The 25,048-nt window shown below is 50.0% G+C and overlaps 1 protein-coding gene across 2 annotated transcripts in view; it reads left to right on the forward strand.

The window, feature by feature from the left end:
* Positions 1 to 25,048, forward strand: part of LOC135254424 (G protein-coupled receptor kinase 5-like) — a 46,234-nt gene that overhangs the window by 13,303 nt on the left and 7,883 nt on the right. Inside the window, exons 2-10 of one of the 2 annotated variants that reach the window (XM_064334546.1) lie at positions 3,490 to 3,585; positions 10,394 to 10,506; positions 12,022 to 12,099; positions 13,646 to 13,746; positions 19,746 to 19,838; positions 20,222 to 20,285; positions 20,530 to 20,670; positions 24,239 to 24,429; positions 24,923 to 24,960. In XM_064334546.1, coding sequence (XP_064190616.1) covers positions 3,490 to 3,585; positions 10,394 to 10,506; positions 12,022 to 12,099; positions 13,646 to 13,746; positions 19,746 to 19,838; positions 20,222 to 20,285; positions 20,530 to 20,670; positions 24,239 to 24,429; positions 24,923 to 24,960 — 915 coding nt within the window. Of the gene's footprint in view, positions 1 to 3,489; positions 3,586 to 10,393; positions 10,507 to 11,427; positions 11,558 to 12,021; positions 12,100 to 13,645; positions 13,747 to 19,745; positions 19,839 to 20,221; positions 20,286 to 20,529; positions 20,671 to 24,238; positions 24,430 to 24,922; positions 24,961 to 25,048 lie in introns of those variants that run through there. The other variant, XM_064334547.1, reaches the window with a different exon arrangement.

The raw sequence follows: 25,048 nt of genomic DNA on the forward strand, positions 1-25,048 counted from the left end.
AAAGAGTAAAAAAGACAGGTCAAACGGGTCTGACTGGAGATTGGTCCTGATGGTGCTGCTTCAATGTCAGCATTATTGTCTTGGAAATATTTGCGTAGCTGGTCCCTGCATTCTCGTGTGATCTTCCGATAATGCTGTCAATATCCGCCATCCCTTGGGGACCTCCCCCAGAGTGCTTTCCTGGACACACAAATAAAATAAATCTGTGCTTTCAAACTCCACATAAAGCTTTGATGTGCTTGGCACTACTTCTGAGCATCAGTTTCAGCTGTAGCCTTGTGTTCACCAGTTTCTTAATCCTGATAATATGCCACTGGCTTTTTAATTTTGTTTTGAGGCATTAGTACTTTAAGATCCTCTAACTTTGCGGCTTACAGATTTTGTTTTGTCCTCAGAACATCTGCAAGACCGAAAAAAAAAAAAATCAAATAAAACAAGGCATAGTAATAACACGATTCCCAGAATGCTAAGGTTAAACCAGGTGTCCTACACTTTTCGAATAGCAAACGTAACAGAATCCCACTTTAACGAGATGCACAACCTCTCTCCACACGTAGGCCATAACATATGATGTCCGTATACGCCCCAGCAGGGTAAGAGTAATTCTCCATGATCCGGCGGTTACAGAAAAGCATTTGTTTCTGAACGGCTCCCCGTGCCCGGAGAAGTTTCCATGCCGCGCATTTGCGTACATTAAGGGTAATTTGGAGTCATTTTATGGCGGAGGTGTGAATGCGGGGACTGTTTACGCTGCCATGTCGTAAATTGCTCAGGTACCGTGGAACCGTTTCGGGGGCCCTGCTGCGCGAGTTTTCCTTCTTCTTTCTCCATTTCCTGTGTGGCGGATTTCTTCGCAACCACGATCTCCGCGTGAGATTACGCGCGAGACCCGTCACGTCGGCACTGACGACGTTCCATCGGGTTTTTTTTTTAAAACCCTCCCAATCATGAAAGTCTACCTGTATATTTTTATAAAAAATCAGCGTGAAGCAACTCGCTATTTATTACAGTGACGCAGAATACAGCGTCTTACAGGACTGCGCGGTTGCGCATTAGGGAACCGCGGCAACGTTTTTACAGCCGCAGCGCAAAAAAAGCTTTTGACGCTGTGCATACATGTGTTTATAGGCATAATAATTTGTAGGAGTGATTCAGGAAACCCACCATCCTTCTATAGCTCTGTATAAATGAGGCTGGTGATACTGAATACTCTTAAATGAACTGGAATATCCTGACCTAAAGTTGTTTGTATTTCCCCGAGTTTTTTTCCCTAAAAATGGCTTCCCTGTTTTTCACATTATTTGGCCATGTTTTTAAATATGCACTTGCTGCTTTAATGTTTTTTTAAATGTCTTGGCTGTTGTTGTCGTACTGCTCAGCCAGCTCAAAAGCACAGTCAGAAACTGTATTAAGATCTCACTGCTCAAAGATGCCACTTATTTTAATTTCTCTGATAAAATATTTCTGCTCCCTGAAAGGTTGACTGCAGTGGGTGGCACACAAGTGATCTGTTTATTTATTCTCTGTCTATTGTTTTTAAGAGAGAGGTTTGGTTACAATGTGTTGTCTGTATTGGGCAAGGAAATTAGATCTGGGCCTTATTAACAAAATACTGTTCTGCTGCCCTTGTCACAAAGACAGGGGGTAATGTGTTCTTCACCAGGAGATTTGTTTTGGCTTCACCCTTTGAAGAGTAGGTTTTTGGAATGCCTTTTCAAAATTCTACGTCAGTGTTTTAGAGCTCCATTGCCGTCAGTTACCTGCAGTGATTGTTACATCAGCAGTAGAATATTTATTCACGAACATTCTAATCACATATTTTTTTATCTTACGCCATAAATGGTTAAGTTACTGCTTTCCTGGTGAGAGTAGGAAGGCTTGGTTGGGTGTGATGCGAAACCTGTACTGTGACTAATAATTCATTATCATTAGCAAATGAGAACATAAATAACTAGTGTGAAGAACACGATCACATAAGAGCGAGAGTTTCAGATCTCCTTTTCGCTCTGCTATATTTGGTGGCGCGTGCAGAGAGTTGTAAATTCTCACATGAATTGTCAAGAGCCTTGTTTGAAGAGAAAGTCAGAAAAAGCAGAAAAAGTTGTCTTTGACATTCAAGCAATAACTAAAAATTCAAATAGTCACTGGGCACGGAACTGAAACATTTTGCTGATCAATAAATTAGCCCTTTCTATATCGCCCCCTTTTTTAAACCAAAGACTGATTGACTGAAAATTTTACCATTAGAAAAACCGATTGAATGCAAATAAATGCACTCCAGCTAAAATACGGTTTGCTGCAACTTATGTTGTTATTAATTTTTTTTTCAGTACAGTAAACATTTGTAAGAGTTAATATGCACTTTGAGCTGGACACTGGAAAGGTGATCTGTTTGTGATGTCTGTAGTGCAGTGGTGTTCAGTCTTATCCCAAAGGGGCCAGTGTGGGTACAGGCTTTTGTTTTCGCCCAGACACCTGATTCTGCTTATCAATTAATCATGGTCTTCAATCAAGACCTTGATAAGTGGACTCAGGTATCTTCTAGTGCTGGGCTAAAACAAAAACCCTGGATACCCCTGTACTAGAAAATTCCAGGAATCGGGTCAGGGAAGGGGGGGGGGGTTGCTGTTGGTCTGATGACCTCTTTTGGGGCCGACTGATGCTGTCCTGACCCCGTTCAGCAGAAGGTGCTGTCTGGCCCTCTAGGCAAATACTTCAGATTTTTCTGCTTCAATAGAGTCACAAGCAAGGGGAGTTACTGGAGCCAGGCTACCTCCCTCCCCCCCCCACACACACACACATATGCACACACACACACACACATATGCACACACACACATACGCACACACACACACATATGCACACACACACACACACACACGCACACGTACACACACACACACACATATGCACACACACACACACACACACGCACACGTACACACACACACACACATACGCACACACACACACACACACATACGCGCACACACACATGCGCACACACACACAGATGGCCCCAGCTTGGCCTTTGCTGTGGCCCTGAGGTCAGCTGTGAAATTGGGGTTATCGCTGACATCGGGGGCTGGTGACCTCTGGCGGCGTTCAGTTCATCTGGCGTTTTTTCGGGGTGACCGTGGCCTGGTTGGCGACGAGTTGTTATTCTGTTGCTCTCTAACAAAATGAACTGGGAAACAAGGACTGTGGATGGGGGTTTAAAACAAAGCATATGTAGCATATTAATGCCTGCATTTCTCATTAAGAATGCAGGAGAGTAATTTAGGGATGTGTTAATGGACTGGAAGGTAATGTATGGACATGATAATAGACTGGAGAGTAATGTAGGGATGTGATTATGGGTTGGAATACCCCTCTGATACAATGCATGCCATTAGAGTATTATTGCAGAATGTCCTTCAGGTGTAATGGATGCTATCTGAGGACGATGCCCTTATGCCCATGGCTGACTCCGCCCCTTCTCCCCGCAGGTGGAGGTGGGAAGAGGAATGGGCGGAGTAAGAAATGGAAGGAGATGCTGAAGCTGCCGCACATCAGCGTGTGTGAAGACCTGAGGAGGACAATCGGTAAGGAGGGGGGGAGGAGGGGGGGAGGAGGAGGGTGGAAGGGTAAGGGGGGGGTGGGTGGGGTGATGGACAGAGGAGGCGACTTTGGTACATGTCTGGGGAAGATGTATTCTTACAGGACACCATGGAAGTTTATGAGTGTGTGTGTGTATGTGTGTGTATGTATATGAGTGAGTGTGTATGTATATGTGTGAGTGTGAGTGTGTGTGTGTGTATGTATGTGTATGTGTGTGTAGTATATATATGTGTGAGTGTGAGTGTGAGTGTGTGTGTGTGTGTGTGTGCGTATGTATATGAGTGTGTGTATGTGTGTGTATGTATATGAGTGAGTGTGAGTGAGTGTGTGTATGTGTGTGTATGTATATGAGTGAGTGTGAGTGTGAGTGTGTGTGTGTATGTATATGAGTGTGTGTATGTGTGTGTATGTATATGAGTGAGTGTGAGTGAGTGTGTGTATGTGTGTGTATGTATATGAGTGAGTGTGAGTGTGAGTGTGTGTGTGTGTGTATGTATATGAGTGAGTGTGAGTGTGAGTGTGCGTGTGTGTGTGTGCGTGCGTATGAGTGCGTCCCTGTTTTGGGAGTGGTGTGTGTGTTTCGCTCTCAGATACAGGTTCTGTGGTTCTGTGGTTCTGTGGTTCTGTGGTTCTGTGGTTCTGTGGTTCTGTGGCAGGACAGGTGAGGCTGCGGGACTCCGAGTCTCACACAGAGGTCATGAACTCCCATCACGGGAGGACAGCCCCGCTGGATCAGGGGCTGGATGACATCACTGCAGCGCTGGGAGAACGTGGGGCTTCAGCAGGGAGCCTTGTTTTTAGCTCAGAGCTCAGAGAGAGAGAGAGAGAGAGAGAGAGAGAGAGAGAAAACCCGGCGGCTGAAGTGGGATTTTTCCAGAACCCCTGGCTGAGGTCATGACCCAGTGGAAGCTGGCTTGTTGCTAGGCGCTGACTTCATGTTCCCGAGGGGGGGGGGTGAAGCCCTTGTTGTGGGACGCTTCATTAGGCCCTGTGTGCCTATTCCCCCCCCCCCCTCCTTTCAGTGCCCCCACCCTCCCTACGCATCGAACTGGAGGCCAGATTAATGAATCCTGCTTCTGACATCACATGCTTCAGCAGTCTTTACTGAAAGAAGGAATATGCTCAAACGGCTAACTGGAACTACATAGATACTGTTTGCCTTTGTTAGTCTTCTGGTGAATCTCCAGTACTGCCGCAGACTGCAGAGGGAGCAGCTCCTCACTGAGTCAGTGAGTTATTATAGTTGCAGTTTGTTTTCTTGCATTGGTGCATTGGTGTTTACCGAGGAAGATTTTATAAAATGTTTTGGCAACACTGGAAATCTCACATCATGCTGATTAATCCTGTTTGAATCCTTTGACTCCTTGAGTGAGTCAGTGAGTCGTGGGGCAGTGAGTGAGTCGGGAGTTAGTCAGTTGATTCGTTCGTCAGTGAGTGGATGCGGCCATTTTCAAAGTCACTTTCCTCCAGTCAGAATGAACTGAGTTCACTGAATACTGAGATCACCAGAAAAAGATGCCTGCGATGTTAATATTCAAGGATGCTTATGCTGTGCTCTATAAAAGTATTTAGTCATTTTTAAAACCTGTCCAATGAATCTACATTCTGATTTCATCTGGGGAAATTCATTAATATTTCAAATCAGGAACCTCTGGGGAAAGGTATATTGTTTTGTTGTATACGCCAAGTATGCAGAGTTGTTGATCACTTTGAGTTTGATTGGAAATCAGTCTTACTAAAGTCTGCCCAACGTTCAGGCGAATCTCCAGTGGCTGGTTTGATGTAGCGGGGCCTGAAGTTTAACGAATGCAGACAAACGGCTATGATGGCCGAGCCGAGATGGCCCTGACAGACGGCACACACTCGGGCTCTTATCGAACATTGCCTTGAAGACCTTATCTCCATGGCTGTACGTGGTGGGGGCCACTGTAGCCTGCCCCCCACACATCGCCCCCCCCCCCCATCCACCCCCCCCCCGCCCCATGCTTCTCTGCAGTCCACAAGCTTAGTGAAACATGCCAGTGCTGTTCTTGGGGTGTCATGTGACAGGCACCCAGGTGATGCTGGGATACAGGTTGGGGGGGGGGGCAATACCTGGCTTCTCTGACCTTTGGCCCAGAGGCTAGGAAAGTTTTGAGGTGTACACACAGTAAAAGGTTCAGTGTTGAATCTACTCTTATGGAGTACATACGAGTACTCGTATATCTTCTGTTAGAGTTAGATCAGCACTGGGCCTTTTACTGTTGGGGTGAAATGGACATTAACAGGAAATTGCACAAAAAGTTGGAGAAAAGGAAGCGCTCTGTCTCTCTCCCCGGCGATGATGCAGACTATCCTGCAGTCAGCGGTCGCAAACTTAAAAAAAAAAACACGCACAAATTAATGAAATAAATTGCAGCTTCACCACCATGCAAAGCCAAGAGTGCTTTGTCGGATAAGCGCACATGATAGAGATCTAATTTCTTCATCGCCGGGCTGATTGCATTATCCCTGCAGCAGACGCGCAGGCTGCAGTGGCTTGAGTGGCTGCGGGTATCGATGCGGCCGTTGGAAGCACTGATGTTGATTTGAAGCAGAGCGCATTACCGTCCCTTCCTGTGTGGATGGCCTGTAGATTCCGTAAGCAGTGAAGCCCAAAAGACAGGGTGCAGTTGTCCCGCCGGTCTCCGGTCAGCGTCCCGTCCCGGATTCGGGGAGGGTGGACACCGCCCGGCTGCTTCGCTTCCCTTTTTGCCCGTCCCCCTCTTCTGCTTAATTGGATCTTTAATTAAGTACTGTTTTGTTTTTATGTGTGGATATGTGTTTTTTCCAGTCCTTGTTACTGCAGTCATGGCCTGTTTCTGCTGCTGAAGCAGTTTGGCTCATTTTTAAATTTCCCTCTGCGGTGGCAGAGCAGGCCGTTTGGGTCTGTGCGGTGCTTTTGACTGTAGACAGCTGAAGTGGGGCTTCGGCTGTGGCAGAGGTCCCTTCCACTGCATTCGTGGCTTCTCCAACACATATGTAAATGTCACAGGGACATCAGGCTCCTCCTCCCTTTCAAAGTCTGTGTGCAATATATGTTTTCACTCCAGCCCTAATTCAACAGCTGGAGATCTCATTGAGCTGCTAATTAATACAACCAGGTGTGCCAAACTAGGGTTGGATTGAGAACCTACCGGACAGTAAATCTCCAGGAGCAGAGCTGGACAGCCCTGGAGCAGAGGGTATATTTGGGCACATGGTGGGGGAGGTGTGTATGGTCACTGGGTGTCTTTTATTCCTCTGTTGGTGTCAGTTCTCCAGACAGATCTGTCAGTGTGGTGTCTGTGAATGTGTCTGTGAGCCTGTAGAGCTGGGACATGTGGTGCGGCTCAGCCTTGTCACTTCCTCCCAGACGGGGTTCAGAAAAGAGGGAAAATAATCAGCGGGAAGCCGTCGCGAAAATCTGTTCCTTTCGGAAAAGATCGCACGCGGAATCTGGACTTGCGCTTGGTGTGAGCTGGGGTGTTGGGTAAATGAGACTGTGTGTGTGTGTGTGTGTGTGTATAACCTTGTGAGTGTATATGTACGTGTGTGTACATGTCTGTGAGTGTGAGTGTGTGTGTGTGTGTGTGTGTGTGTGTGTATAACCTTGTGAGTGTATACGTATGTGTGTGTACATGTCTGTGAGTGTGAGTGTGTGGGTGTGTGTTTGGAAGCGTACGTGTCTGTGTGCATGCATGTGTGCCCATAGAGGGCATATCTCAGTGTGAAGCTGTTTGGACCTGGAGGCCTGTCATGCTGCAGCTGGCAGTGTCACGAGCAGGGGGTGGGGCCTTAGGGTGGGGATGGGGTCAGAGCCGGAGCACACACATGCACACACTTACACAGAAAAACACACGCACGCAGACACACACAGGGACGCACGCATGCATGCACACACACACACACACTCCTCTTTTTTATATTTCCATGGAAAAGATGCTGCTGCTGACCAAGTGCAGGTCAAGGCAGATCTTGGAGACTCCGGTCATGTCTCTCTTCTCCAGTCTCTTTCTCTCCTCTCTCTCTCATTTTCTCTCTCTCTCTTGCTCTCGCTCTTCCTCTCTCTCTCTCTCTCTTTATCTCTCCCCCGCACCCCCTTAATCTCTCATTCTCTTTCTCGTGCACTCTCTCCCCACCCTCTCTATCTCTCACTCTCCCTCTCTCTCTCGCCTCTCGCTCTCTCTCAGTATCTCCGACTCTCTCTCCTCCCCTCTCTCTCTCTCAATGGCTGTAGATTGATATGGGCGGAGCTTACTGGGGCTCTGGCAGCTGTAGTGGTGCTCCAGGGGCGGCCGGGGGGGGGGGAGTGCGAATGGGGCGGATGACGCACGCTCTCCAGGACGTTCCGGGGGGGGGGGTGGGGGGTGCACCTCCTTTGGCAGCGGTGTAGAGCTGAAGCAGGAGTCTGGGGAATAGAGCCCTTCCTTCCGACGGTGCGGTTATGTGCAGTCAGCCTGACCTCAGCCTCAGCCCAGAGCTTGTGCGCCGTTTAAAAACGCTCCTCCGCTCTACGGCACAACAAAACCCCCGGAGAAAGGTTCCGGGTTACACGCCCAAGCCTTCATTGATCTCCTGCATCCAAATTACTTCTGCTGGTGTTTCATTTTTAAACCTTCCTTGACATCATTCTTTTACCAGTAAACTTGGAATAAATTAAGCCCCTCCACCCCACCCACACCACTGGGATGCACCTGTTAAGGTGGAAGCTTTCATTTGCATCGGTGCTAATGACTCCATCGCTCCAGCTTGCTGTCATTTCTTGTTTTTTTTTTCTTTTTTTAATGAAAATTAAGGGCTGTTTGAATCTGTGTTCCTGCACTCTTAGCATCGCTGAGGTCGTTTCCTTTGAGAATGAGTGGGAGATTGCTTTAGCCCTGATGAGGCTGGGGAAGCTTTCACTGACAGACAGGGTGAGCTCGCTGAATTGTGTTAGCGTGATTTAGATGGCGTCTGAAACGCATTTAAGGGTTCGAGCCCTGAAGAGCTGGAGAAGGAGTGGCCGTTCAGATCTCACTCAGGATTACCGCACTACATTTCGGATGCAGCGTTGAAGATTAATACGCTTTCAGCTTCTGATGACATGATCAATAAAATACAAGAGTGAATGGTAACTAGCAGGGCCTGTATTGGAACCCATGCCACAAAGAACAGCCACTGAATTTGTGCTAAAGTGATACTGATCAAGGAAAAAATAAGTTGTTATTATAAGGAAGAGAAAATCTGTCTACACATCTTATCTCAGAAATCACGCCAGCGCTGACTGATAAGCAGGGTTCCTCCTGTGAACCCGGGGCAGATGTTCGTTAGATTTTGTCCCTGGCGGACTTGTGTGTGTCGCTTACTCAAAGATCAGGAAGGACGAGCTCTCTGGAGCTGTGGAATTAACTTTGCTCACCGGCTGATTTAGCCGCTTCACTGGCAGTCAGAGGGTCAGGAGGTTCGGGAGGTTCGTTTAAACTGCCACCATCTCTGGGGAATTCACACAGGGGGGTTACTCAGAACACAGGCATTTACCCAGCGAGGCTGGTGTCACGCACATCAACTGTGTGTGTGTGCGTGTGTGTGTGTGTGTGTGGTGTGTGTGTGTCTGTGCATGCATGAGTGTGTGTGTGATGTGTGTGAGTGTGGTGTGTGTGTAGTGTCTGTGCATGCATGCGTGTGTGTGTGTGTGTGTGTGTGTGTGTGTGTCTGTGCATGCATGCGTGTGTGTGTGTGGTGTGTGTGTGTTGTCTGTGAATGGTGTGTGTGTGTGTGTGTGTGTGTGTGTGTGTGTGTGATTCGGTGTGTGTGTGTGTGTGTGTGTGTGTGTGTGTGTCTGTGCATGCATGCGTGTGTGTGTGTGTGTGTGTGTGTGTGTCTGTGCATGCGTGTGTGTGTGTGTGTGTGTGTGCATGCATGAGTGTGTGTGTGTGTGTGTCTGTGCATGGTGCCCTGTATTCTCAGAGTGGGTTGAGTATGTCTGTGTGTGTGTGTCTGTGCATGGTGCCCTGTATTCTCAGAGTGGGTTGAGTATGTCTACTAGAGACTAGCTTCCTCCCGCCATTTTGACGTCCTTCCGTTCGCCCTTTACGTCAAACATTCGATATAAATTTCCCGTAATGAAACTTGCGAGACCAGGAGTAATTTTATTAGCGGCAGATGGCAGTTAGCGCCACACAAGCGCTGTGATGAGAGCGGCGGCGACATTGGGCTGGACGCAGGTCCCATATGGATGCATGTGAACCACGGTTCAGACCCACCTGCCCTGTTAAGGAGTGTTGCCTGCTGTGATAAAGGGTGATTGTGTCGGGGAGCCTGAGAGAAATCTGGTTTGGATTTGGATGATCGTAACTCTAAAGTCAGGTCAACAAACTTCATATCCATTTCAGGATTCACTTATCCATACTATGCACTGTGTTTTTATAGACATAATAATGGGTTTAAACTCCTGGTAATCACTCTCTCCATCTTTTTCTCTCTTCCCTTCTTCTTCACTCCCTCTCTCTCGCCCCTCCTCTCCTCCCTCCTCTCTCCTCCTCCCTCTCTCCCCCTCTCTCCCTCTCTCTCCCCCTCTCTCTCCCTCCCCCCTCCCCCTCCCCCCTCTCTCCCCTCCCTCCTCTCTCTCTCCTCCCCTTCTCCCCTCCTCCCTCTCTCTCCTCTCTCTCTCTCTCTCTCTCCCCCCTCTCTCCTCTCCCCCTCCCTCTCTCTCCCTCTCTCTCTCCCCTCTCTCCCTCTCCTCCCCTCTCCTCTCCCCTCCCTTCCCCTCCCTCCTCCCTCCTGCCCTCTCTCTCCCTCCTCTCTCTCTCTCAGAAAGGGATTACTCCAGCCTGTGTCAGAAGCAGCCCATTGGTCGGCTCCTGTTCCGGCAGTTCTGTGACACTCGGCCGGAGCTGAGGCGCTGTATCGAGTTCCTGGACTCTGTGGTGAGAGCTTCCTGTCCGGCAGAGCCGCTTCCTGTCCGGCAGAGCCGCTTCCTGTCCGGCAGAGCCGCGTCCTGTCCGGCAGAGCCCTGTCGCAGGCCTCCTGTCGCAAGCCTCCTGTCTGGCAGAGCCGCTTCCTGTGCTGGGTCCCATGGACTGCCCCCATCTGGGGGCTCATCCATATGTCTCCACGTCAGAGACCCAGGCCACTGGGGAGGGGGGCTGCTGCGCTGGGCGGGGCTTGTTCAGGGTTGTTCAGGGTTTATGGGAGCCTGGAAAAAAAGTAAAAAGTCTCTGTCCTGCTTAAAGAAACATGCACCCCTCAATCATGTTGGACACACAAGTATAACATAAATAAATCTAAAATTTGAGAAAGCTGTTCAGTCTGCTGAGCTGTAGTTTGTTTTGACTGCTCTGCGGTGGCACAGTGCTGTCCAGTACGGGACGCCTGACTGCAGTCAAATTGCCCCTTTTTTTGTGGGAAATGTGTTTGGTTTCCGACGTTCTGAACGCTCGCGCTGTGACCCCCCCGGCCGCCAGCTGAACGGTGTGACCCCCCCCCGGCGAAATGTGGAAACCCGTTTTCTCCCGCATTTAGATTCCGGCTGGGGGAATTCTGGGGTGTCTTCCTTTCAGGTGCTGTCCTGGTGCATGCTGGTTAAGGACCAGGCAGAGGAACTGTGATCAGGTCTGGGCTTCTCCTGGCAGACCAGTGTCTGGTTCCCACAGTCTTTTGCTGTGTCTGGAACACTGTTTTTTTTTTTTGGGGGTTTTTTTTTTGCAACTCGCCTGTAAATCTAATCAGGAGTATTTTGGAAAAACCTGTCAGTTTGACCTGGGTCGGGGGTTTGTGTTATTCGTGTGGTTAATCGCTGGTTCTCTTTGTGACTCACCTTCCCACTGAGTCTGCAGCGCACGCTCCCGTGTTGGACTGAACCGCTGTCCTGACCTGTCCGAACTCTGCCGTCTGACGGTGCAGATACTCCGTCTACATGTGACACCTGTCACAGCCTCTGGATTAGATTGCCCTACCCTGGCTTTTAAAGTGGGTCAGGTAATTTAGGCCTAAAGAAAGACAGATAGAGAGAGAGAGAGACAGGGAGATAGAGGGAGAGACAGACAGAGAGACAGAGACAGAGGGAGAGGGAAAGGTAGAAGAGAGAAACACTGTGTACTGCAAGCTTGTATTACTAGAAGTTCTCCTGAAGACAGACAGATGCATTCTGAAGACACAGAAGACACCCAGGGAAAAAGAGACCAATAGGTGGAGGGAGGGAGAGACAGAGAGAAAGAGAGAGGTGGGGGTGCATGCATTTCTGCCGTTCCCTCATTCACCTGACCCCCACGTGTCCCTTCCGCGGCGGGACGGAGGGGGAGGGGCCTTCGCGTGGCTCGATCGCGGGCTTTGCAGCACGGCCCTCTGTAACAGGCCGTTAGCGGGGAGAGAGAGGCAGGTACATTATTTAGCCGCACGCTAACGTGCTAACGTGCTAACGTCAGGGTCTCTGTCTCCCGCAGGCCCTGTACGAGCTGGCGCCGGACGAGAAGAGGAGGGACTGCGGCCTCAGCCTTTTAGACACGTACTTTAACAACGGGGTAAATATCGCCTCCCTCTCGCCCGCACAGCTCCACTCTGATTGGCTCTGGTTTGAACCTGTTACATCGAGGTTGCAGGTCAGGTTCAAGTCCAGGGATGGGGCGCTCCTAACTTCTGTGTGAAGTGCTTGAACTTCACCTGCTTCAGTGGCCATCCAGCTGATTACACTGACCATAAATGTGGTACATAATCATGTTGCGTCCGCTAAGCAAAGAATTAGAATGACTCAAACTATTATTATTATTATTATTATTAGTTTTATTATTATTATCATTATTGTTGTTGTTGTTATTGTCAAATGTTGTAAGTCCTTGCTGAATTTGCTGTAGTCTGCTTATCTGCACTTGGTTTTTTGTATGCTGTTGTGTTTGTATTACTTGTCGTTGTGTGTTTTATATTGTTGTTGTTGTTGTTATTGTCAGAATGAGTTGTAGAGTCCTTGCTGGAATCTGCCCGTAGGGTGCTGCTCTCTCTCCAGGCCGCGGCCGCGCTGGCTCTCTCTCTCTCGGCAGAGCGCTGTTGTGTTTGTTTAGCAGGCCGCCGCGTTGTCAGCTTGTGTTTGTTTTTGTATCTTAAATCAACAGAAACCTTTGAAGTCCGTAATCTGGCCGTCGTTACGGTTTGATCCGATGAAGATAAACCTTGTCGTGCGAACCGCCAGTTTGCCAGCGGCTCACGGAGTGACCGTGGGGGGGGGGGAGGGGGGTGGGCGGGGGCAGGGGCGGAGGTCATGTGACTCTGAAGTGGCTGAACTGCACAGTCTCGTGCAAGCGCGGTGTCTTATCGAAGTAACGACAAGCGGTCCATAAAGGACCTGAAAAAATGTGTCATTTTCATCTCAGTAAAACGGTTGGAGAGCACAGGCGGTTGGGGAGCACAGGCGGTTGGGGAGCACAGGCGGTTGGAGGGCACAGGTGGTTGGAGAGCACAGGTGGTTGGAGAGCACAGGCGTTTGGAGAGCACAGGCAGTTGGGGAGCACAGGCGGTTGGAGAGCACAGGCGGTTGGAGAGCACAGGCTGGGCAAGGTTAAGCGCGGTTGTGGGAGGGTTTGAAGCTTCCTTGGGACACAGCTGGCAGGCGGTTGGGGCAGCGTTAGAGCCAGGAATGGCGGACTGGACGCCTGAGCCTCAGAAGGATGTTCCCGAGCGTAGAAACCGTTTCTGAGAGCCTGTTTCTGCGCTCCCTTTATGTCTTTATCTTATCTGCACAAGGAGAGATTAAAGGAGACCTAGGGCAGTTATCTTAAAAGAATATTCCAGTGAATTGAGGGTTTAATTATTGATATGATATATTTTTTGAAAATGTCAACAACTATTTTGACAATGAGCACCAGGGAATGTTTTTAGTTTTCCAGCCCAAGCACACAAGCCTATGTCCCTTAGAGGGTGCTGAGCGTTCATATGTGCTTCTGTCCAGCCAAACACCTCCCCAGGGTTGCCGTTTCACATAAAACAACCACAGCACCTTTGTGTTGTGTTCAATAATTCAACAGACGTAATTCAGCGGAATTGATTGATTCGTGCTCTGATTTCCCTCCTTTGAAGTCGACGGCCCATTTACCAGAAATACCTCGGGAAGTGGTGGAGGAGTGCCGGGAGCGGCTGGAGCAGAGTCCCTGCAAGGAGCTCTTCAAGGAGTGCACCAGGTGAGCGCGTCGCACAGGTAGAAAACCCAAAACCGCCCTGCGGTGGCTGCGCTGTCCTCCTCAGCTCGGCACGGCCTCAAAGAGCCTTTCTGAAAAAATATTCTAACGAAAGGAAAACAACATCCTCACAAAACAGACTCACTCACGAAAACAGACATCACACGAAAAACAGACATCACTCACGAGAAAAACAGACATCACTCACGAGAAAAACAGACATCGCTCACGAGAAAATCAGACATCACTCACGAGAAAAACAGACATCACTCACGAGAAAAACAGACATCACTCACGAGAAAAACAGACATCACTCACGAGAAAAACAGACATCACTCACGAGAAAAACAGACATCACTCACGAGAAAAACAGACATCACTCACGAGAAAAACAGACATCACTCACGAGAAAATCATGAAGTTTTATTGCGTTTGTGTGTGACGGCCCAACATGCACAAACCTTTCAGCCGAACGTGCCAAAAAAATGTATGAAATACTTCTGCTAGTAATCACTGTGGACCCTGGGCCTTCGGGCTTGTACATGTATCTGCTTGTGTCGAAGGCAGGGCCCAGGTGTCTGATGACGCTATTCTGACCTGCTTGTGGTTATACAGTGTGCGCCGAGTCGTGCCTGGACAGATTTTTATTTATTTTATGTGAAATGTTAGACATCGGTTTTTTATTTTTATTTTTTTAAACACTGAATGTAGTTTCCTGAAACGGGCCGGAGAGGGGGAGATCTGGAAGTTCAATTCTTTCCTGGTCACTGTTTGAATGTCTCAATCGATCCCGGGTTCAGAACTGATGCTTTTTTTGGGCGGTTTTCTGTGCTTTCTCAGGTGTGTCGTTTCCCTGGCTTTCCTTCCTTTGTGTGTTTGTCTGTTTAACTGTCGGACAGCTGTATTTGTAAAGAGACGGTTGGAAGTCTAAATTTTGGTGAAAAGGGACAGAGCTTTTTTTTAAAAAAAATTCATCAGTAGGTATCTACCTGTATAAATTAAGTTTGGAAAAATTTATGAAATGTGGGTGTTCATTCTTTTAAATATGAAATCTTCTTTTTTATGTATCATTTAAAAGATTGTTTAAAATTGTTTAAGGGTGACCGTCCGACCCTCACTGATACATTAACTACACCTACAATCTCCTCCTCCCCTTTGCTACACACACACACACACACTCTCTCCTACACACACACAACACACACTCTCTCTCCCACACACACACAACCAACACTCTTCTCCACACACACACACACACAGACACACTCTCTCTCTCACACACACACACACACACACTCGCTCACACACACACACACACACACACACACACACCCGCTTCATTGCTGGGAGGCAGTGAACTGTTACAGCACAGGCTCACACCAGCCCCTCCTTGACGCAGTCGTCACGGAAACAGCAGATGACATCACCTCTTGGTGCAAGCTCTTTCACCAACCCCTCAGCCCCCCCCACACACAATACCTCAGTGATACTTCACAGCACACTCAGCCTGATGAGCAGTTAAAGCTGGTTAAAATTACACCCCATCACTCCTCCTGCCGAAGAACAGGTGCCCCCAAATATGCTTCATTCCCCCTCCCTCTCTTTCTCCCTCTCTCTATCACTCTCCCCTCCCTCTCTTTCTCCCTCTCTCTATCACTCTCCCTCCCTCTTTCTCCCCTCTGTATCACTCTCCCTCCTCTCTTTCTCCCTCTCTGTATCACTCTCCCCTCCCTCTCTTTCTCCCTCTCTGTATCACTCTCCCCTCCCTCTCTTTCTCCCTCTCTGTATCACTCTCCCCTCCCTCTCTTTCTCCCTCTCTGTATCACTCTCCCTCCTCTCTTTCTCCCTTCTGTATCACTCTCCCTCCCTCTCTTTCTCCTCTCTGTTCACTCTCCCTCCCTCTCTTTCTCCCTCTCTCTCATCCTCTCCCTCCTCTCTCCTCCCCTCTCTCCATCGCTCCTCCCCTCCTCTGCTGAATCTGTAGTTCTTGTTTATTGTATCTTCTCTCTCTGTGGAAATGTGTGCACTCCTGACCTCCCTTCCATTGAACTCCAGAAGGGCCCGCAATCTTTTGATCTAGAGCTCCTGCCAGCCCATTGGTTCTGCCCTCAGACCCCCCCCCCCGACATGGTTGCTCACCAGCTGCTCCAAACCCCGCCTCGCCGCGTGCTGTGACATATCAATTCGGTTTTTTGTGTGGTCCCCTGTAGGGGATATGAGTCTGTAGTCTTAGTCTCAAGAGCCATATATTCTGCTATTCTGAAACCTGCACTAAAAGGAACATCCAACAAAAAATAAAATAAATGAAATGAAAATACTTCCCCTCAGGAGGTATTGTGAGTCCCACCCGATTCATAAGCCCAGCACTGTCCGCTCTGCTGAGTGTTTTCATTTTTCACATGGATTATTCATGCGTTCATTCATGAAACATTTAGAAAGTACTGTGAGCTGTAAGCGATATCCCCCCTCCCACCATGATAAATAGCGGCCATTTTGGCTCCTCTGATGCAGAACCACCGGCTGTGTGTGGCTGTGGCTTGTGTTCTTGTGGCATTTGAGTGAGTGAGTCTTATTATTCTCAAGGACCAGAACTCACCAGTAGGACTAATTCATTCATTCATTCATTCATTCATTCATTCATTCATTCATTCATTCATTCATTCATTCAAATCATGTCACTGAAGAGCGCCCCCTTTCTGTCGCTGATGCATGGTGCAGTGAGCTGATCAGAGAGGCAGGCGGGCGTTTAAAAAAACACGCCTCCTTGATTTAAGGTGTTTGTCCCGTTCGGGTCCATTTGGGGAACAGAGCGCTCCTCAGAGAGGCCCTGTCCGGTACGGGGAGGGGGGTGCGGAGGGGGGGGGGTGCCACAGAGCTTCGGCAGACACTGTGAACGGCGGGGGCTGGCTCCGGACCGACGGGACGGGGTGTGGAGCGGAGGAGAACGGGGCTCGGGACGGGAACACGCTGTACCCCTTTCATTTCGGGTAACGGTGCCAGGGCTCCGACGGAGCCTGTCCCGGTGGCCGCAGATCACAGGGGAAGACGTTTTTAGATGGGAAGGAAACAGGTTTAAAAAAAAATAATAATACTAATAATAATCTGAAGAAAAGCGGTATTGTAGCGGCGTTTGTGTGTCCTGGCTGCTGCGTGTGAGGACCCCTCCCTGTGTGAGGACCCCTCCCTGCGCCCGGGCCAGGGTTGGGGCCAGAGACTCCGTGGTCAGCCCGGGGGGACGGTTAGCTACGCGGAACGGTCGAGCGCGATGATGACCTCACAAAGAAAGCACTTTCCGCCGCTGTGCTGACCTCTGTGTTCGGAGCACGGCCTGTGCCCCCCCCACCCTCCTAATAGGCTGTGGACCCCCCCCATCTCAGGCTCTAAAATGGCAGGAGCCAGAATTTGCCCCACAGCGGGATGCCCCAGGGCAAGTACTCCAGGTGAAGTGGGTAAAGTGCAGAATCGTAACAACGTGTTTGTTCCTGTCAGAGAAAACAGAGGGAGTGGCACCAGCCAGAGAGTCATCTAAGCTTGACGAGAGAGAGAGAGGGAGGGAGAGGGAGAGAGAGAGAGAGAGAGAGGGAGGGAGGGAGGGAGGGAGGGGGTGATTTGGAGTGGGGCGGGGGCAGGTTTGACTTTTCCTGCACGAGCCCCAGGTGTGGGGCTGCACAGACGCCAGACACGCCCTCGCGCAGCTGCATTGGCGTTCTCCTGCGCGCAGGCGGTGCTAGGCGGTGTCTCCTGTCTGGGCGAGGCAGGAGCAGACTCCTGTGACCTTTAACCCCGCCCCCAGACATCCCCGTTTATCTTGTTGTGGGGAAGGACGATGGCCTGGTCTGTCGCAGGTTTGGTTTGGGGTGCCACAGATCACCGATTCGGTGTAGTAGTCCAGAACCCCCTCTGCGGCTGCACCAGTCCTGGTCCTGGTCCTGGTCCATTTCCCCGCGGAATCCCGTCCCCGGGTCCAAACCCTCTCTGTTATCCCTTTTGAAGACGCGTTTGGGAGGTGGACCTGAACGTTCCCCGGCAGTCTTTTCCATCTTCAACATTTATTTTGAACGTCTTTCTAAAGGACCGCCTAGAAAAGTTTGAGCGTCTGTTTCTGATTAAACTTTTTTTTTTGTATCGGCGCTAGCCAGGAATGTTTCTGCTTGTTATTTTACTCTGAAGGTCATAAATTTTGCATGTTCCACCTGCTGATGGATGGAGGAACTTGGCCTCGTTAAAAAGAGTGTCAGATTTTTCTATGAGAACATGAAACCCAGGGAAAGTTTTTGGTCGGCCATACTAAGAATTAAAATGATCCATTTTTGAGTGGAGCCTTCGTCTGGTGTTGGTTTAGAGTATGTCCGATTTTTCCTGGGGTTTATCTTGAAGTTCCACTTGGATGTGTTTATTAAATGATAACTGTGGCATAAAGTACTTATCACCTTTCACAGAAGCTCAGAATAGAGCTTCTGTGTGTGTGTGCGTGTGTGCAGTTGCTTGTGTGTGCACGTGCTTGCTTACGTGAGTGTGTGTGTGTGTGTGCGCGTGCATAGGCATGTATGTGCATGTGTGTGCATGCACATGCATATGTGTGTGTGTGTGTGCGCGCGTAGGCGTGTGTGTGTGCGCATAGGCGTGCGTGTGTGTGTTTGTGTGTGAGTGCGTGTGTGTGCGCGTAAGCGTGTGTGTGTGTGCGCGTAAGCGTGTGTTTGTATGTGTGTGCGTGTGTGTGCGCGTAAGTGTGTGTGTGTGTGTGTGTGTGTGTGTGCGCGTAAGCGTGTGTGTGTGTGTGTGTGCGTGCTGCGGGTGAGAGGGTGAGTGATCTGCACTCCGTCACGGAGATCTCTGACCTCACGGAGAGAACGCGGAGCTCTCTGCCCACCCTCGATCCACAGGCTTACTGCAGTCCCAGCATGCATCGCCCGCAGTCCCAGCATGCACCACTGCCGCTCCGGGCCTCTCTATCGGCGGCTGTCTCGTTTCTGCGGGGCCGTTTCTGAGCGCGACGCTGTCCTCTCGTCTCTCCTGGGACCCCACAGGGGTGAGAGAGATGGGTTTTGGGGAAGATGGGTTTTCGGGACGGTTTCTTTTTCCCCTGTCAGGGTGAGAGGGGCCAGCTGGCCGATTCGGGGGCCCCCACGCGGTCCGGGGCCCCCGCCCAGCGCTCCCCGCTGTTCCTCTAGTCACATTTTCCCCCTTCCTGTTTTCACTCCTTCGTTTGAATATCTGTCGTTCCCCTTCCCTCCTGCCGTCGGTGCAGACGCCCGTTAGCCTCTTAGCGCTTTGCACCGTTAGCCTTAGCACACAGACAGAATGCGGCTCTGCGCTCTCCCCGCCCTCCCATCACTGAGCCGCTGGGTTCTTTCGGTAGTTTTTGTTTTTGGCATGGTTTCCCGAGTCTTGGCATTGATTAAGTTTGGGAGTATTTTTTTCTGCAGACTTTGGAAGAGCTTTGTCCTCATAAGAGATGATTGATGTGCGGTTGCATGAGTGTGTGTGTGTGTGTGGGGGGGGGGGGGGTGTTGTGCGTTATCTGCTCTGGGGGCGGAGCTTAAGGCAGTGTAAGCTCCTGACATTCCCCAGCTGACACTGACTGGGAGAGCTTTACTGATGACTGCTCCATGCTGCAGCACTGCCCCCCCACTACACACACACGCACGTACACGCACGCACTCACAAACTCACACTCACACATACACATGCACATACACATGCACACACACACTCACACACACACACATACAATCTCACACACACATACACACACACACACACACACACGCACATACAATCTCACACACACACACACACTCTCTCACACACACACATACACACACACACACACACACACACACACACACACACAGACACGCACACTCGTCTCTGGCCACCGAGGCAATGGCAGTGTTGAAGGGCCTGTTTGAGAGCTTCCCCCCCCCCCCACACATTCCTCCCACCCGGCCTGCAGCGTCTCAACATGCCTCTCTCTCTACCCCCCCCCCCCCATTCTGCAGAATCGTTGGCGAGTATCTCAGCGGAGCGCCCTTCTCCAGCTACCAGGAAACCATGTTCTTCTCTCGCTTCCTGCAGTGGAAGTGGCTAGAAAGGTAAGCACACGCACACACGCCGCGTTGTGATTGGCCGACGGACACAGCACTGTTCTAATGGGGGACTGGCTGTCGCCTCTCTCATGGATGTGCACCAGTGCAGACTCTACTGAGGTGTACAGTACATTGTTCTTTTATTCTCTTGAGAATCTCTCTCTCTCTCACACTCTCTCTCTCTACTGAACAAGTACCTCTCATAATGTGAAAGTGTAAATATTGTATATTGCATATATTGTAATGTGATGTTTCTGGTGATCTGGTAAATGTATTATTGACCTAATAGTATGAATAGTTTGAATAGTATGAACTAGATAAATAAGACCCTTTATTTGGTGAGGTAGCACACACAATTAATTTATTCAATTATGCTTTTTTTTTTCCAGGCAACCCGTAACCAAAAATACCTTCAGACATTACAGAGTACTAGGAAAAGGTGGATTTGGAGAGGTGAGAGAACGGCACACGATCTGTTTTTGGGGGGTCAGAGTTTAAAGTAGTGGAAGGGCTGTGATTCCACTCGGCCGGATGCATTCTCCAATCGAGGAACAACGTAAACGCGCTCCCAAACTTGCGTGACCCAATGTCCACGTGTGTCCTCCAGCGATTGATGTACGGTTTTATTTATTTATTTATTTTTTTACGAAAGCCAAGCGGCGAAAACGATCTCTCTCCTCTCGTCCTCCCTCTCCAGGTCTGTGCCTGCCAAGTCCGAGCCACGGGTAAGATGTACGCCTGTAAAAAGCTGGAAAAGAAAAGAGTGAAGAAGAGAAAAGGTGAAGCAATGGCATTAAACGAAAAGCGCATTTTAGAGAAAGTTAACAGTAGATTTGTAGTAAGTACTACCCTTTTTATTTTACATTTGTAAAATACAGATTTGGTGGACTTTGACGTTGCCGCTGTCAGTTTTTGTTTATTTATTTATTTTTTTGTGTTGGTGGAAAGCTTGTGGTGCTGGTCTCTGAGACGGTGAAGATGCAGGCCTTAGTGTAATTCGGTGGCGGATCTGGAATTTGGCTTTCGTTTTGAGTCTTCAGATTGGCCAAGAGACCAAACGCTTAAAGAAACTAACCAGACATTCGAAGCTGTAATGGCATGTTCACCCAACGCCTGAGGCTACTTTCACAAAACAGTCTTCTCTCTCTCTCTCTGGGCTGGTATGGAAATGTAGCAAGAAATCTTCCATTTTATTGAGTTTCTTATAAAAAAAAATAATAATAATAATAAGAGAAACTTTAAACTTTTCTGCCAAAGAACGTTCTCCTGGCCCTAGGTCCTCGTTTTTGCGGAGACGCAGAAGACAGGCAAATCGGAGGCGGTGTTTATTTAACGTTCTTGGCGCGGCGGTGGGAGTGGATGTTTGCGCTGTACGGTAATCGGCGCGTGTGAGAGGTTGTTTTCCTTTTCCCCCGCTCCCTTACACACAGCCGCCTGCGACAGGTCGCCCTTCACACCTGCAACCTGCCAGTAACCGGCTGGTACGCTAATGTGCTAACCCAGCATAGCCCAGGGGCTCCACTCCTGCTAATATGGCTAATATGCTAACCCAAAGCAGCCTAGAGCCTCCACTCCTGCTAATATGGCTAATATGCTAACCCAACGTAGCCTAGAGCCTCCACTCCTGCTAATATGGCTAATATGCTAACCCAACGCAGCCTAGAGCCTCCACTCCTGCTAATATGGCTAATATGCTAACCCAACGTAGCCTAGAGCCTCCACTCCCGCTAATATGGCTAATATGCTAACCCAGCGCAGCCCAGGGGCTCCACTCCTGCTAATATGGCTAATATGCTAACCCAACGTAGCCTAGAGCCTCCACTCCTGCTAATATGGCTAATATGCTAACCCAACATAGCCTAGAGCCTCCTCTCCTGCTAATATGGCTAATATGCTAGCCCAGCGCAGCCCAGGGACACTGTGGGTAGAACAGCCTCCGCCGCGGCGTTCGTTAGCCGTTTATGAAGCCTGCATCTTCTCCGTTCTCCGTTACCACCTCTGACGAAACCTGCGCGTCACACACAGACTGCCGTTCCCCTGCTGGCTCACTCACTGGTTTCTCCCTGCATCTCCTGTTCCTCATCCCCCCCCCCTCCCCCACACACACACACACAGCAGTGCGGCCATTTTCATACCTCAGGTGGATTTCAGCACTGTTTTAAAAAAAATAGAAAAATAAAAAAGCGTAAATGGCGGGCGCTGGCCGGCAGCGAGCGCGCGCAGCCGCGGGTCGGCACAAGTGACTGCTATTCGCGGGCTACTTCACCGGAGAGAGCGGCCCAGTTGCCTAGCAACCCCGGCCAAACGGCGAAGGCAGGAGAAGGAGTCAAGTGCTCGGTGGCAAAGTTACCGCGTTTCTCTCTCTCTCTCCCTCTCTCTCTCTCTCGCCCACACTGTCATTGTTGCTGTGCCTGTTCTTGTGGAGTGTTTTAGCTGAGGATGAGTTGTTCCTTTTTTGAGGGGAGGGGGGGTGGGGGAGTTTGCAATTTGTCCTGAGTGGTCTAAAGAATTTCCATGGCAACACTGCAGTGTTGTCCACTTTCTTGGGACTGTAATCTAGGCTGAGGGTTAACCCCCAGAGAGGCAGCCAATCAGCTGATAGCTGGACTCCCCTGCGGTAGGGCTGGGCCTATAGCCTGCATCGGCTGTGTAGGGAGGGACAGGTACATGGACAGTGTTATGCACTGTACGGGAAAAGACACAACTCCATCATTCAGACAAATGCCAAAGAATGTCTGCTTCCTGGGTCATTGCCAGTTCAAATCCAGACTGTGCAGCTTCAGTGGGGTTAACCAGGCGAGGTCCTGGCGTCAGCCATGTTCCCAAAATTTCACTTGTGAAGATTTTGTTTCTCTGCTTTTAACCCTTTGAACATTCTGAAAATAAAAACAACACAATAACAATATTAAAGTTAAATCAACACAAGCATTAAAAAAAAAAAAACCTCCTCCCTCTCTCTCTCCCTCTCCTTCTTTATCTCCCTCCCCTCCTCTCTCTCTTTCCCTCTCCCTCCCTCCCCCTCTATCTCTCTGCCCCCCCCTCCCCCCTTCTCTCAGAAGGACACATCCTTGAGTCTGGAGGCCTGGGTGACCCTGTCCTGTGCTCAGGCTGAGGAGGTGTGAGGGTCACAAGCACCTTGTCGGTCACCGACACCAGCACCACGGGACAGGGCCTCCTTCTGGCACACGCTCACTTAAAAACACGATAAGAAAAATTATAATAAAAAATAAAAAGACAAAAAATAAAATAAATAATGCTTTGCGGAAAAGGACCAAATGCCAAGCGAAGAAGAAAAAATATCTCACAGATCCAAGCCCCCAAAAGTGGAATCATCTAAAAAAACCTTTATTGTCGCAGACAGAACAAGATAAATAATGCATCGGCTTCCAGTTAATGCTGCGTCCCGACTCTTTTGAAGAGCCAGTGTTCTAGAACTCTGTTGCTTTCAGTTACCCTGTAGTGATTGTGACATCAGCATTAGAATAGCTCAGTTAAGAACATTCCAATCTCTTATTCCTGATCTGCACCGATTGCTGCAGATGACTGTGTGCCTGTGCACTGCTGCCTGTGTGGGCTGCTTCATGCGTGAGGAGCAGCTCTTTCGGAGCTCTCCTTAGCGTTTCCCAGCACTGCTGCACCCAGACGTCGGCCGGGACAGATGGAATGCATCTCAGCGGCAGGCTCATCCTCTGGAGTTTTAAACAATCCGGGACGCTCTCATGGGGGGGGTCAACGACCTCCGGAGGTTCCCCGCCGACCTCTCCGTTGAGAAGGAATCTTCGTCCTTTTCGGCAACGGCGGAGGGGGGGTCCCGTTCCCTCCGAGTCCCCCCCTCTCTCTCTCCCTGACGCACTGTGTACATTTCTGTCAGGTTCTGTTTGGTGGCGGGTGGTTTAGTGCCGTCCCACAATCCTCCTGTTTTACTTTGCTTCCTCTTAACTGAAGATGTACAGTGGGTCACACAAGTAGAGCCTTTTTCATTTCGACTTGCGGGTAAGGAGTCCTCCCCCGCTTGTATTTCCGCTCATAAATTCAAATAAATAAAAAAACAATGAAGACCCTCAACATACTTGGACATCTGGCGTAGCCCACATGCGAGCACAGTGCGCTTTGCACACAGACAACACCGAGTTTACATAAACCTTCTTTCACCGTCGGGTCCGGGCCGTTGACTTCCTGTTTCCTCCTGGTATTCAGTCTGGGCTTCTGACCCGAAGCCCCAGCGAGCCAAAAATTCAGATGAAATTTTCCGGGCAGCTTCAAAATGGAGGCTAGCTCGGTGACGCTACGTGTCGCGATGACCGCGCTGCTCGCCTCTCTGTGAAACGGCTACACCGCGCCCGCGTGCTAACGCCTCCTGTTCCTCTCTCCCTCCCCCCCCCCCACCGCCCCGCCCCCCCACACAGGTTAATCTAGCCTATGCCTATGAAACCAAGGACGCCCTGTGTCTGGTGCTGACGATAATGAACGGCGGGGATCTGAAGTTCCACATTTACAACATGGGGAACTCGGGGTTCGAGGAGCAGCGCGCCATCTTCTACGCGGCCGAGATCTGCTGCGGGCTGGAGGACCTGCACCGGGAGAGGATCGTCTACAGGTACGCCGCGCACGCACCTCCCCGCCGGTTTTACCGCGTCCCGCCGACGCGTCACCGCCCGGCCTGGGGCCCTCTGGGGCCTGTTTGAGCGATCGGCGCGTCTGTCAGCCGTTGCCGTGGTAACGCGTCCTGTGTGTACATTTCCCCATCTTGTTGCCGTGCCGTCCAGCGAGGCGGGCCCCACGTCTCATCGGTAACGTATACACGGCCATCCCTCCATCCGTCTCCATTCATACGCAGCGCTGTCTGGCTGTTCCCCCCTCGACCCGAGCCGTGTGCTGCTCAGCGCTGCCCCCGGTGGACACTCTCGTTCCTGCGGGCTGAATGACCCGCGTGTGATCCTCGTAAATCAGGCCGCATTTTTGGGCAGCCCCAGAAACGATAAGTCTGGTGACCCCTGTCACACGGCCGAACGACGGCATTGGACTGTTGGCTTTAATTTTGTGAAAAAATACTGTTCTGCAAAAACAAGTTTATTTTCATTTTCCCCCAGGGACCTGAAACCCGAAAACATTCTTTTAGACGACCGTGGTAAGTGTACATTTTTTTTGTTTTTTGTTCAGCTGATACTGAAAAGCGCTCGAGTGACTGTCGCTGAACTGAACCCGAATGGCATTGA

This window comes from Anguilla rostrata, chromosome 5, assembly GCF_018555375.3.
Source record: "Anguilla rostrata isolate EN2019 chromosome 5, ASM1855537v3, whole genome shotgun sequence".
Classification (NCBI taxonomy): Eukaryota; Metazoa; Chordata; class Actinopteri; order Anguilliformes; family Anguillidae; genus Anguilla; species Anguilla rostrata.